At 42.0% G+C, this 15,146-nt stretch overlaps 1 protein-coding gene across 2 annotated transcripts in view; it reads right to left on the bottom strand.

Annotated features, from left to right (window-relative positions):
- zfyve16 (zinc finger, FYVE domain containing 16) overlaps positions 1-15,146 on the bottom strand; it is a 32,337-nt gene that overhangs the window by 6,893 nt on the left and 10,298 nt on the right. Inside the window, exons 5-15 of one of the 2 annotated variants that reach the window (XM_080756439.1) lie at positions 9,265-9,447; positions 8,633-8,760; positions 8,055-8,265; positions 5,839-5,961; positions 5,025-5,180; positions 4,702-4,926; positions 3,342-3,424; positions 2,430-2,534; positions 1,988-2,138; positions 1,260-1,340; positions 275-437 (exon numbers count right to left, since the gene is read on the bottom strand). In XM_080756439.1, coding sequence (XP_080612565.1) covers positions 275-437; positions 1,260-1,340; positions 1,988-2,138; positions 2,430-2,534; positions 3,342-3,424; positions 4,702-4,926; positions 5,025-5,180; positions 5,839-5,961; positions 8,055-8,265; positions 8,633-8,760; positions 9,265-9,447 — 1,609 coding nt within the window. The remainder of the gene's footprint in view (positions 1-274; positions 438-1,259; positions 1,341-1,987; positions 2,139-2,429; positions 2,535-3,341; positions 3,425-4,701; positions 4,927-5,024; positions 5,181-5,838; positions 5,962-8,054; positions 8,266-8,632; positions 8,761-9,264; positions 9,448-15,146) is intronic. The other variant, XM_080756440.1, reaches the window with a different exon arrangement.

Below are 15,146 nucleotides of genomic sequence, written 5' to 3'. Positions count from 1 at the left end.
CCACTTCAGTGGTTCTCAACCAGTGGTCTGTGAGGGTTTATTATTGTTAAACATCTGCGCCACTTAAGTCTACACAATTAGAGATTGTAGAAGAATTGTTATTTTGGTCAACGTTGGCCGTGCCTGTATCTCTCCTATGGTACCACATTAATACAGCATGGAATTGTGGACAAAATCAGTGGTCCATGGCTCAAATGGACCTTGAAATGAACTATGTGGAAAACCACTATAAACCGGGTTAATGACAGAACATAAGAGTCATAATGGGTTTTACCCTGTGTTGAGCGGAGCGGTCCAGTCCACCCAGCGGACGGTGACATTTTCCCTGATCTCTCCTCCATCGTTCTTCCCACAGGGGATCTGGAGGTCAGTCTGCTCCCGAAGAGCGCTGCGCAGAGACTCCATAGTGTCTGGAGGGATTTGAACCATCAACCCATCTGACGCACGCACACGCACACACGCACACACACACACACACACACACACACACACACACACACACACACACACACACACACACACAAATAATTTAACTCTTGTGTAAAAATATATGAGATGTAATGTAATACATTCTTGAATATAGTAGATAATATAAAAGATTGAATATAAATATAAAATATAAAATAAATATATTCATGCATTTATTTATTCACTCCTTGACTACTGTAATTCCATTCCTGCCTCTCCAAAAACATCGATTCACCGCAGCTCGTTAAGAATGCGTCTGCACAGCTTTTAACTGTCTCCAGGAAGTTTGAACACCCATTTCCCTGCACTGGTTGCCCGTTTCTTTTTAAATTAAGTTTAAAATGTACTCATAAGCTACAAGGCCAGATCTGGTATTGCACCTTCCTACATTTCAGACCCTTATGTGTCGCCCCGCAACATCATATCTTCGGGCAAAGCATTGCTGATCATTCCAAAGTGCCGACTGAAAACAAAAACGTGCCTGCGGAGTTAAGGCTTGCCGAATCTGTGCCCCGTTTTAGTTTAAATCCCTTAAATCTCACACACTGCCACTTACAAGGTACACGTAGGCTGATTTATTTAATTTAGAGCAACGTAAACACGCCACTGATCAGGATCAACCAATCAGGGTTGAGCATAATGATTGGTCCAAAGAGGTACAGCTTGTGGTGATGTTCAGTTGAATATGATACAAGCACATAAAAAATACGTATACATCATTGAGTGAAAACACAGAGATGCAAAGAAACATGTTGGAGGTCAGCATAATTGAAAACTGATATGATCCTTACCTTCAACAATGCTGGACTTGGCAATGAACCCTGAAGAGGCTTTTAGAGCGCCGTTGAAAACCACAAAACTGGCTCCAGTCACTGGAACAAATCACACATCAAGACACATAATTAATAACTTAACTGATTGAATAGATTCAGCCACATTCCTAAAGCCCTAAAATGTCCCGATCACATTTTTTCCCGGTCCGATTCCAATCATTTGATTTTGAGTATCTGCCGATTTTTCCTGATCCATATTTTTATATAACACTTATGCCAAATCACAGTAGTACAATATCCAAAATTGCAGACAATATCCAGTCGAATATCATGATATGGAATTATGGATATAAGGATTTAGATTTTTTGGCTCGTGGTCCGATTCGGATAATTTGAAAACGACGTGATCAGGCCAGATTTCCGATCACGTGATCGGATCGGGACAACCCTACAGTGAAGTGACTATTTTTTAAGACCTTTTTAATACCTAGAAAGAAAGGACTTAGGACCCCCATAAGAGAAGATTTATTTTTACAAATGGTTCCATTTGTACACTCTCTGAGTTACAGACCCATAAGAGTCAATTTAGTTCCTAATTATCATTTAGCTGGGGACCCCCTGGAACTCTCTCAAGGACCCCTAGCTGTCCCCAGACCCCACTTTGGGAAGGTTTCCATAAAGAACGTAGACATAACGAAACATTTGACGGAGTGACTTGACGTTGTAATGGATGAATGTCTGCACACCTGTGCGTGTCTTGCCAGGCATGCTGTTGGCCTGGGTCTGGTAGTTGCCCTCCTCATTCTGGAAGCACACCAGGTGCGAGTCCGCCTCCAAGCTCAAACTGGCCCCCACGCTGATGACGTGCTCATTGGATGAGTTGATCACCTTCTGCATCTGCACCACAAACAAAACAAACAAACACAAATGACACAATGTCTCTGGTTGCGTCCCAAATCACATAGCTGCACGTACTGTACCTGCTACCAGTGGCGTATCGGGTTGTGAGTGAGTTTATTAGATTGGCTATTCTCAAATTCAGGGCAAAGAGTATGGGTAAAGTCATTGTAAATCTGAATTGCCTTTTTTGGTTACTTATGGAACGGTTATATAACCAGGGGGGGGGTCTATGTACCACAGTGAAGCGACTCTTGGTTATGGAACGGTTATATAACCAGGGGGGGGTACCTCAGTGAAGCGACTCTTGGGGATGTCGATGTAGCTGTGTCCCATCTCCATGTGTATCCTCAGACCCTCCACGGCTGGCAGACTGTACTGGTAGTTTCTCAAGTCCTGCAGAGACACAGTTCATCTACGGTCAAAATCACTTGCACTTAGTGTCCTGCAGGGGGCTCAGTTTCCAAACAAAGCAGAGGTGTGTGACAAAGCCATGACAGCCATGGCTCTCATAGTGTGCCCCTAATAAATAAAATACAATAAAACCTTGAATCTGTGAATGCTCATGTGATTCATGTGACCCAAACTTTAATCAGTGAAGTGCAGTGCTGAATGTGAGAAATATTGAGACCAATATGACTAGTACAAATATTAGTAATTTGCCAATACAATAGCCTATTTTGTGGAATACAGGTTACATCATTTCTGATACAGTAGTTACAGTATACTGTAGGCTACTTGTACTAGGCTATATTAAATATTTATCATCCTGAAAGTCATTATTTGGACACCATAGAGGCCAAGTGGCCTTGACCCTAAAATTATGACATTCCAGACCTGGTGGCAATGCAAAATAATTGTGTTTTAGTATACTATCTGTGGAAAAGGTTTGGGCATCAAAAAGGTGTCTTGGGAACACTAATATAAAATATTTATTTTATTTCCAATTACCGTAGATCCAATTTAGTCGTTATGCCAATTCCCTGCATTCCCCACCGTGTTTTAACCACATGAACCCTAGTGTCCCTATTCTGGGGCAGACATTCAGTTAATTTAGACAAACTACAAGCGTTATGAACTTGTAGATCGGCTATTTTTGTGTAGAAGGAAAAAGGGAGCAGACCAAGTATAGAACCCTGGGGGACAACTAAGCAATGTAAGCATAAGATGGTTATTATTAACATGGTGGTTAATGTTACTTACAGCCAATAGATTCATAATGGTGTGTCCAGTTTCTCTGTACACGGAACGCCGGAAGCGAATGCTGACGAGTGTTGTGGGATACACTGGAAAAAGACAACATTTAATTGACATTTAATAGTACACACGCGGAAAAAAGTATATAATAGCATATTGATCACATTCTGTGTTTGGCTCAACCAAATTTACAAGCTTACGGTATATCAATCACCTGTGGTATTTCCAGAATCAAACTATTTACAATGTTACAGTGCTTTCTGCAAAGGCATCATTTATCTCTCAAAAAGATAACAAAAAATAACCATTGTGTTCACTTGTGTTTAGTGGCTTCAAGTTTATCTTAAGATGGAAGGTTGTTTTCATGTGCATTTTCCATTGATGTGAAAAATAAAGGTTTTGCCGGTGATGACACGTTGCTCAAAAGAGCCTGGCAAAATAGGGCCCCTGGGAAGCAGGCCTGCGTGAGTAACCGTGATCCAATAATTAATCACAGGGGACTAATTATTATTCAAGCAGACGTTGAACTGTGGAACTAATATATCTCATGTTGTCTGCATTAGCCAATTTCCTACTGTTTCGACCTGCAGATACAGGCATCACATCAAAACATGAAGGAGTTGTGCTGAAAGGTTAAGAATATATTATCTTGTGTCTAAATACAGATAGAAAAACATGACGCATTAGCTCAAGAGAGCACACGAGAAACAATATTAGGTTTTGTTGGTGACACATTTCTACACTAGTAACGTGCCTCGGTATGACCGCCCCCTTAGGACAAACAGAACGGGAGCACCTAACATATGCAAGTTGTTCTTAAATGTTTTAAAGCAGCACTATGTAGTTTGGGGTATCAGTGGCTACTTTGCACATAATAAAAAAATATGGCAGCCAGCCTCTTTGACTTCATTACCCAAGAGTCTCTGTAAGCATGTCTGACGAGGACGCGATGTGATTGGTCAGTCTTCGCTTTGACTGGCAGTTCTGCCTTGGCGAATGCCCAGATGAAACTCATCGTCTCCCCTATACATAGTAATACAGTCAAGCCAGAGCAGAGACCTCCCTGGGTCTATACATTCATGGAAGGATGATTGTTATTGCTTAAACATGTAACTTCATCATTTTGTGGGACATAATATGCTATGCTGTATAGTCATTAAAATATTACATAGTGCCGCTTTAATTTCAAGTAGCCCCATAACTCGGAGTGTGTACAAATGTAACAGAATCTACCATTCCAGGCCCAATTTGTACACTACACTCCTAACCATCAATGGAATCCTTGAATGAAATCCCCTGGGGGTCCCCCGGGGGTGGCGGGCCCCCCATTGCACTTTGAGAGGCAGTGACATAAAGCTTAACGCACCGCTGTGCTCGGCCCCCAGGCGCAGCAGCAGCCTGAGGGGGAACACCTTGGCCCAGGGCACCTCTAGCCTCTGGATTAGCAGGCCCACGAGGAAGGGGTGCGGAGGCAGGGTCAGGCCCTCCATGGGCTGACACGTGGGGGAGAAAAACAGCATGCCGCCGTGCTCCTTGCTGCCCAGGAAGCTGCTGGTGAACGTCACGTTGCCCTGGGCCTCGATGAATTTACCTGCAAAAAGTGGAAAATAAATACGTAAATAATAATATATAGATAAACTGCATAAACACATATACAGTATAAAGATATCACGAAATGAAATTAAGCACCTTTCTGGGCGTCCTGGTAGATGTTGAGATAAAGCGTGAAGAGGTCTTTGGGGAGCGTCTTCTCCTCCGGTAGACATTCCAACACAAACACCAGCTCCCTCTGGCCCAGAGCCTGCAGCCCACAGGAGACCAGACACCAACACCTCCTGCTGCAGTCTAACAGGACACACACACAAAGCTAAAGGCTACCATTCACTTTCAATGGAAGCCAGCGACATGAAGATACAAAGCTACACCGGACGTTGTGCATCTGCTTCAAAAGCGGAATAGATACTGTACAAAGCTACAAATCCAAGTTGAGATAGCTACGAAAAAAACAAAGCAAAGTGTTGCTCTCCACACAATTCCTGCTCAAAAAGGCAATTTATTTTCTTGCTTGCAGACGCACACTTGGTGCCGTCAACAAGCTTGTTGTGCAACAATGAAAAAGAAACTGCTGCTTTCCTTTTCATCTTTGTATCTGCCGGTATGAACAGAGCATGAAGTTTAACTCATACTCTGTAGTATGACTGTGTCACTCGTTAAAAATGGCAGATACACATGCTCAAGATGCAGAAACGACTGCAACACCGTCGCACAATGAAGTATGAAGTCTGATAAATATCCAACCTATTACAGCTACAGTCGTGGAGCTAACTGGTAGACCAGCTGTTTTGGGGCTGTGCCGTTGAGATGGAGCATAAATTAGGCTTAAATCGGGATACATTTATCAGGCTGAAATCGGGTTTAAATTCACTTCATCGTACAATGAAGAATGAGGCTTATATTTACGAGAGGTCAAACACACAGAAGTCACAGACTGTGTGTCACTCACATGTAACCAGTTTGACGTGGACCAGCAGGTTGGCATTGACAACGAAGGTCAAAGGGCGGGGTCCTCCCTCCTCCAATAGCAGCAGAATCTGGCAGGGGGCGGGGCCCTCCTCAACCAATATGTCTGCAAGAGAAACACAACAGAACACCCGTTGAGAAGATAGTCTAGCAATGACCATGTAGTTTGATAGAGGTGGGAATAAAGGAACACTTTATACTACAAGTCAAACCGTAAACATTTTTAAATGTGCAATTTTTTTTAGATCCTCATTAACCTATTCAATGGCAAGAATATTTAACCAAAAACAGCCATCATGCCACGCTTTTTTCATATTTACTTGCCTTTTAACTTTTTAAGTAGTCACAGAATATTCATCTTCAATATGATCGCACCCCCGATTGATAATGAGAGGTTCGCTGCGCAATCGCACAAAAATAAATAAAAATAAAGAAAATAAAAAGACTATGATGGAACTTTTGATGGAAATGTGCCTGTAGACAGAGCTCTTGCAGCCACATTTTATCCCGCCATTTCTACCTTTTCCTCCCCAATAGTAGTCATTATGCCAATGAATTCCTCCCCCCACACATTTGCGTGTTGTGTCACTGCTGTTGTATGCTACTGACTCCTCACCTACCAGTGAGGAGCCCCCAGCGGGAGGACGTAGAGCATGTCTTCTACTCCAGTCCTCCTGCCCGACACTCCCTGCTGACAGCCAGGTGCCGCCCCAGCATGCAGGATTGTGTGTAGTGAAAAAATATCACCCTCCCCCATCCCACCCGGCTTCTATCTCCACATGGGCCACTTGTGTTCGTATAGAATAGTAGACGCTTGACAAAGGTAGTGGATTCAAACCCCCAGACTCTGTGGTGGTGGGCAGAGAAATGTGCCACTGCACCACTTTAGCACTAAGTTTGTTGTTGCTCTGGATTTCCTGAGCTATATGATAAAACACTGGTGAACACCGGAGAGAAATATAATATTGTCCCTCTACTTTATGTGAACACGCATTGTGCTCACTCGTTTTACCACGCTTAACACACACAAACACCAGTGTCACACTTCCTGTGATTCAAGAGATGTGATTATCTAGCTAGCATGAGTGCAACTTTAGAGCAGTCTGGCATTTTTAATTGTGTGGCACACTGGTTCTCAAAGTGGGGTCAAGGGACCCCCTGGGATCTGTGAAGGTGTCCCCAGCCAAATGAGAAACAGTTTGCACACTTATGCCCGGCCTATGTGGAAACAGGAATGCACGCCTTAAAACACGCTCGCCCTCTTCTTTTCCCCTCGCCGACCTCACGCTGACATGCTCGGTGGGGCGCTTCTTGAATTTGTTTTACTCAGGATAAGGTTAGAAATATGTTTAGGGTTAGGCATAGTTTTACTGAGGTTAAGTTTAGGAATAGGTTTAGATTTTGGCACCGTTTTACAGAGGTTAAGGAACATTTTCATTTTTCTATAACAAAAGTTCATAATTTTTTTTTTTTTTATTATTTCTTAAAAACTAAAACGTACTGTGTGATGACGTGTAGAGCTACACATCAATAAAAGCCAATAAAAATGAAGCTCACCCGTTTGATTCCCATTGCTGCATCGTCCTCCAAACACAGGTGCTTTTGATTAAAGAACTAAAATAAATAGGTATATAGGATGTGTATAGGTTAGAAATAATCCCCATGGCTTTGCTGCCGTCTCTCTGTCACTTTGTTTACAAGCGACACTGCATGTGGTCGTGCATGCAGCATGAGACAGACATCACCTGGAGGGATGGAACGCTCTGATTGGTTCAGAAACTAAGATTCTGCCATTTGAGGCTGAAACTTCAAAATAAAATGCCCAAATGAACCATTTCACCACGTCTTTAGCCGTTTATGTATAGTTTACGGAGGTTACGTTTAGGAATACCAGGCAGAGACCGCTCAGCTGGCTGTACGTTGAGGCAGCGTTTTGTACGCCCGTTTTGAGGCAGCGTTCTTTCTTTTTATTTTATGGTTACATTTTGAAAAATGTTTGATACAACTTCGCTTATAGTGGTCCCTGGCACTATATATTTTTCCTGATGGGTGTCCGCAGACAAATATCAATTTGGGGGCCCTTGACATGAATATGTTTGAGAACCACTGGATGTAGCACACATGCAATAGCACTCTTATGCCGAAAACAGCAGATCCAAAAAGGTAGAGCTATTTAGAGGAAACAGGCACATGTGTTACCTCCTGGACCCTCCTCTCCGGTGGTGATGAGCAACGGGGGCAGCTCGTCCTCGTTGTCTGGCAGCAGGCTGGGAGTCTTCCTCACCGAGGGTCCCACGCCACACAGCAGCGCAAAGTCCCAGGGTCCAGACACCAGCGGGCGCACCACCTCTGCTGCTGCACAGGCCTCGGGCGTGGATAGGCCGTCTTCAACCCTGCCCTCTGAACCAGACTGAAGGACAAAAGGTCTGTTTAACTGATCATTTAATGAAGTCATTTTTAATGAAGATGGTAGAAGAGGAGGTGGTTGATAATTAATTATCTAATAATACACAAAGAGTGTACAAATGGAACCATTTGTACACTCTCAGAGTTAAATTAACCTTGATTTTACAATATAAAGTGGGGGTCCCAGAGATAGAAATGCCATTAAATGGGGGTCCGTAGACTAATGCATGTCAAACTGGGGGTCCTTGAAATTAAACGGGTTGAGAATCTCTGCTATAGCCGTAAAAATCTTCTCTTATAGGGGTCCGCAGGCTAATTAGTGTCAATCTGGGGGTTCTTGACATGAAAATGTTTGGGAACCACTAACTTACGGTGTGGGGGTCTGCGTCCTGGGGGCTCCGGCGGCTGGTGTTCAGCGTCAGCTTGGTGGTGTCGGCCACCTCTCCGTTGGGCAGGATGCCGTCGGCGAACCACACCCGCTTCTGTTCCCGAGGACAACCTGGAGACCGAGACAAAGCAACGGGCAGTCCTCAACACTCACACACACGCCCGTTATATGCATAACACTCTGAGAGTCTGATTCAACTGGAACTACGTGTATTTGTTATGAGAGTTAGGGCTGGGCAATTAACCGACAGTCGATTCATTCATCGATTGTATACATATCAACGAATCGACATGAAACATTTTAAATAGATTTTTTTATAATTGATTACATCGATTAGTCCGATTAACCTCTTGAATTATACATTCGTCATTCGTCAATGGCGGCGTACAAAAATAGCAAAGATTGCCGATCTACAAGCTCACAACGTGCCGCAAAGCGACCGGGCCATTGTGAGCTTGTACATCTGCTATATTCACTATATTAAAAAAAATAAGAAAATATCTCATTAATCGAAAATTGAAGGCCAAAAAAAAGGTGATATTATGGATCGCCCAGCAGTCACATCACCCAGCCACTATACGATGAGTAGGAATTAATATAAGTGGTGTGTCGTACTGTCGGTGTTGCTCGGCTGTTTGAGAACAGACACGGGCACCATGACGGTGGGCGGTGGAGAGTTTAGAGTGCCGGCGGCACGGGCCTGCTGCAGGGGGGGTATGGTGCTGCAGTATTCTGACGGGACGTTGGGGTTGGGGCTGGGGCCCGACGTGGGACTCATCATCCGCTCTAGGGCCTGGGCTACACAGGGGGAGAGAGACAGGGGTGTAAAGCAAGGGGTGGGCAACGTTCGACGATGGAGACTGGGCCACTATAGTATCACACTCACTCCAGAGTGGCCACATAGCAGAATGCTGTCGTAGCAAAAAATAGCCGATCTACAAGCTATTTTTGCTATTATTTGAATGGAAATCCTGATATTTTGTTTTGCTGTTTTTAGAATTGGAATCTTGAAAAGTAATTTTTTTTATTTAATTTCAAATGCGTTTCAAATGCCTTTAATTATAGTTATGTTAACTTTATGAACTAAATACAAATACATTGGACATAAAAAAGACAATAACATTTAATACTACTACTGTACTACTAGTACAATTTTGAGGATTTTTTAGTACTTTAAAATGTCAGTATTTTTACTTCTACTCTACTACATTGTACTTTTACTCCACTACTTATTGGAAAACTTTAGTTACTTTGTAGATCTTGATTTTACAAGACATACATTAACCACTTCAGCCATATATACACATTGGCCATTTGAAAATAGACGATATACAAGCTCACAATGTGTCTGATTTGTAAACGCTTTGAAAACTTGTACTAGTAGTACTTTCTACTTTAAAGGACCACTTCACCACTTTTCAACCTATATAGGTCCTCACTAATAATCATGAAAAAATGTCGCGATTTTTTTCTACTCGGTCTGCGTCTCATAGGAGGGCTGTGGGCAGTTCAGAAACCGTCTTCCAGTGACATCATAGATGGGGAATACAAGCTAATAAAAACTGCAGGCTTTCTAGTCCTGAAAAGTTGCAATGCGAAAATGGAAGCCATCGTTCTCACGATAATGAAAATCTAAACATTTTTGTAAAAAAAAATCTTGTTTAAAAAATAATCTGCCTAATTATGATGTCACTGGAAGACGGTTTCTAAACTGCCCACAGCCCTCCTATGAGACACAGACTGAGTAGAACAAAATCGTGCCATTTCATCATGATTATTAGTGAGGACCTATTATATCAAGATACGTTGAAAAGTGGTGAAGTGGTCCTTTAAGTACCTTTTTTATACCAATACTTGTGCACTTTTATTCAAGTACATTTTGAATTCCGGACTTTTACTTGTAACGGAGTAGTTCTACATTGCAGTATTGGTACTTTTACTTAAGTAAAACAACTGAGTACTTTTTCCACCACTGGTTCTTTATCTCAAGGATCCCCGCAGTTCAGTTTTGATTTCTAAATAAAAACTAAGCTATGGTGAGTAAAACTATGACTAAATATACAGTACTGACAATTACGTCAATAAAAACTAGACTAACATGTTAGGGAGGGACTGGAGAAGAGAACTAAAAGAAAAGTCATTTTATGTTTGGCTGCGCTCAGGAGTCTTGTAGATCTGCTATTCTCAGTGTAAAATCAGGCATTAAGGCGTCACCAACATAGTTTTTGACTGAAACTAAAATAAAAAAGATATTAAAAAGATAATAATAATAATAATGCAGCTGGTAATTAATTGAATTAATCAATTTGGGTTTGTTTTCTAACTCTATTCTGCTTCAAATGGAACCAAATGGGGGTCCATTTGGTTCCAGACACGTAAAGGGTCCATTTGATTACTAACTATTAATCATTTAGCTAACGTTGAGAACCACGGATATGATTACTGATCTTTCCTTTGTCTTCATATTCATTGAGTATGCGATCATCAGTCCAGGGACAAATGTTGTGTCATGTGGATTAGGTTTGTCACAGGTTCTGTGATACATATTAATGATAATGCTGTTTCAAGTTAGTAGTTCTACTAGAAGCAGGAGCAAATACAAAGAAAAACTAACATTTAATGCTTTGTTTTCTGGAAAGTTCATATGGAGGTGACACAGATTTATTGCAGTCAAATATTAATACAAAGTAATGCCCTCCTAGACTGATTGCAATAAGCTGTCACTATTTTAGCTTATAATGGCAATGATGCAAAATAGTGACGCCAGGTTGAAAAGTGGTTAAGTCTGTCTGTGTTGTTCATTCATATTTAACGAATGAAAGGTATTAGCAAGAGCTTATGACTAAATATTAACTACTTAGATCCACTGGATCACAGGTTCTTTCTTTTTTCCAGGTAATACTATAGCTGTATGTGGGCAACATGGGGGGGGGGGGGAAATGTGTTTTATGCTAAAACCATGTCAATAGACGATTCCGCTAAAGTCCTACAGCAAAAACAACAGATCCCACACTCTACAGCAGTGATACTCAAACGCAGGCATGGATGTTTTGATTGGCCCCCAATCAATGACGAAATAAACAATTAAATAAGATAGCAAATAGAAAGAAATATAATACATATGAGGTAGAGAGACCATCTGGGAAGGAGAAGGTCGATACATAATAAAGTGTCGAAGTGTCCCTGAGCAAGACACTTAACCCCTAACTGCTCCCTGGGTGCTGTATTAATAGTGCCTACTGCTCCTAATAGCTAGGATGAGTAATGTCACACAGTGTATGACAATGCGTAGTGCCCAAGCAATATCCCAAAGTGTGACTGTACTGTGACTGAATTATTAACACAATTCAAAGAGCAAAATTATAAAAATGCTTCAAGTAATCAGAACCCACATTCATGTAAAACTATTGCTACATAAAATAAATCCATAACAATGAAACAAGCAAACGGCAAGCCATAGAACTAGATTTGCGAGTGACCTTATTTTACAATCTGTCAGTGAAAATCTAAAACTGTTCTGCTCATAATCATGTCAAATAGGTTATAATTTGTCAAGCCTACAGTATATAGCCTAGACTCCAGCTTAACCCTGATTTATACTTAGTCATGTGAAGATGTAGCGCACCAAAAATAGCCAATCTACAAGCTCCCAGCAGGACACATGCTTGACCCATCGCAAGCTTGTAAATATGCATTTTATTTTTGGCTGGACACCCATTGTATGAAAGCGTATAAATCAGGCAGCAAAACAGAGAGACATTACAGAATGACACAGAGATACGGATGTCTGCTCCTTCCTTACCTCATACTCGCCCTCTGACAAAAACATCTCAGGCAGCCCCCCCTTCATCAGCCCCCCCTCCATCGTAGCGAAGCTCAGCCCTTACTCAAACTGCTTGTTTATGTTTACTTGACGGAGTCTGGCACAGATAGCCCTGCTAGCCATGTTATCCACACTCTGGCTAACGGGTGTGTGTGAACCGACATCTCAAGACTCTCCTCTCCATCCTGATAGGTGTGTGTGTGTGTGTGGGGGGGGGGGGAGGGGGGGGGGGGCGACTGCATCATTATGGTCAAAACAGCTCTCACAGGCCTGTTTGGTCAGACTTCTTGGCGTTCTCCCAGTGTTGTGTGAGCATTGCGCGCACACACACACACACACACACACACACACACACACACACACACACACACACACACACACACAGCCAAGGACATATAGGAGTGTCCTACAACGCCCCCTTCTGCATCCATCTCTCTCCCTCCTCCTCCCATCCATCTATCCTGTTACTCCTGCCTCCCTCCTCTCCTGTGCGTTCATGCAGTTATTCTGGCTGTGGTGCTGGGTGCTCTCATAGCAAAGCACAGAAACAAAACGCAACTAATTGGGACACATGGGTTTCAAAAGCAAAAAAGGTATTCTCATATTTCGATATATTATGCAATGCATTAGGCCACAGACTGGGACCCCAATCTATCGTGCAGACGTTGCAGTGTCGCCATGTCTGCTTCCTATAAGCGACTGTGGGCTTGTTTTTCTGGTAAGTCGTTTGTAAATATTGGTAGTTGCGGTTTCCGTTTTTTTTTTTGTGTCGTTGCTTATTTGGGCTTTCCTTCCAATGTTTTTCTTTTTTGCATTATGGTTGAAACTTTGGTTCTCAAACATTTTCATGTCAAGGACACCCAAACTAATATGTATTTGTCCACGGAACCCTCTGAAAAAATGTTGTTCCAGCAACCCCCAGGTACCAGATTTGCGTGGCTAGAATCGTGTTTAAAACATAACATGTTGTGAACTTGTAAATCGGCTAGTAATAGCCAATGTATACAGGTTTAACATGTGACCCAGTCGCACACGCTTTTGGGCTCGTTTTCAGGGACCTGGTTGCTTGTTTTTCCTCCTTATATTTGGCAACACTGCCATCAAGTGTTATTATATTTGACCTGCACTGTAGCTGTACTGTACCTCTGCTGCTAAGACACCTGAATCTACCTCCAGGGATCAATCAAGGGTATCGTATTTTATTGATCAAGAAATATCAACAGAAGGTAGCTACCCTCACAAAGAATATGCAGTAATCCTGGTCTCTAAACTACCTCCCCCTGGCCAGCCCCTGATGGAGGGGAAGGGAACTGGACGGAATAACTCGCTACGTCCGGCAGGGGAAACTCTCCCCTGTCAGGTGAAAAGAAGCAGCTTGACTCGTCCTCAAAGGAATCATGAGGTCAGTCCGCTGCCCCCCTCAGGTTGGCAGAGGAAGTGTAGCGCACAGGATTACATTAGATAATTGACACTGGGTGAAAAAATGGGTTGAAAAAACGTGGGATAATTCTTTTAAAGAGAAGAAATATCAACAGAAGGTTCACCTTAAGCAGAGCCTCAATACTTTGCTCCGTGCATTCTTCTCAGTGTCACTTCATGTAGGCCATGTGAACTGGTCGCCTGCTGAAGAATCTAATTTCATACCTGCCTCAAAGTAGGGCTTAGGTGTGTGACTGTGACAGCAGTGCTTTGGTCTCGCTATATTTACATGTAGAAGGTTCCGTTCTCATATAGTATATTCCATAGTAAGCAAACAAAATAGGCTAGCCACTAGCCAACAGTTGCATGCACAACAAAATAAACAAATATTGGTTAGTAACTAAAGTTGGTACATGTCATTGCGGTTTCATGTGCACTTCAATTTGAATTATCATATAACATGCGAATAGCCTTAAATATTCACGTTAACTACGTAAGCCGTACATTATACTTAAGCTCTACATTCACAGGAAAAGAGCCAATCTACAAGCTCACAGCACATTGTACTGCGTTGCGAGCTTGTATATCTGCTATTTTCCTTATATTTGAACATTTTGATAGCGATTACATTTCTTTGAAACTGTGAAATATTATTAAAATGCCCACAATAGTTGCATGTTTAGTCATGCCAGGTTGCATGTTTGTTAAATCAGTAGTTGGAAATAACATATACCTATTGAACTGGTTTCTTAGGCTATAATGGAGACACATCTGAACGGTGAAACCTTGGAAATGTAGTGTGGCATTTTATTGTCGTCATCACTAGGACAAACATGATAACTAAAGGATTTTTTGGGAATTTCAAATACAGTGGGCCTCGTATTGTTTTTTTTAATTATATAAACATAAAATATAAGATCAATTGCAACCATCTGATCAGTCACTGTATCAAATAGACACAAACTGGATGCATCCTTAACTTATTATGCAGATTAGTTACATAGGATGCACTTTGTGTCTCGTCTCGTCTCCCGCTATCCTCTCTCTCTATCCTCTCGTCTGCACAATCACAAGTTTCACCCCAATTACTTGTAATGTGATGTGACAGATTGATTGATTGATTGACTCAAGGGCAGCATGATATAATATTCTATGGGATGAGACCACAACAATATTGTACTTCAGTAGCACCAGTGGTGATCTATTGAATCTGACCGCTATTTTAATTTTCAATATTATTCTGCTCCAGATCCCA

The sequence above is a fragment of the Protomyctophum bolini genome, assembly GCF_963924005.1.
Source record: "Protomyctophum bolini genome assembly, chromosome: 22".
Classification (NCBI taxonomy): Eukaryota; Metazoa; Chordata; class Actinopteri; order Myctophiformes; family Myctophidae; genus Protomyctophum; species Protomyctophum bolini.
This window is presented reverse-complemented; position numbering and strand designations above follow the sequence as displayed.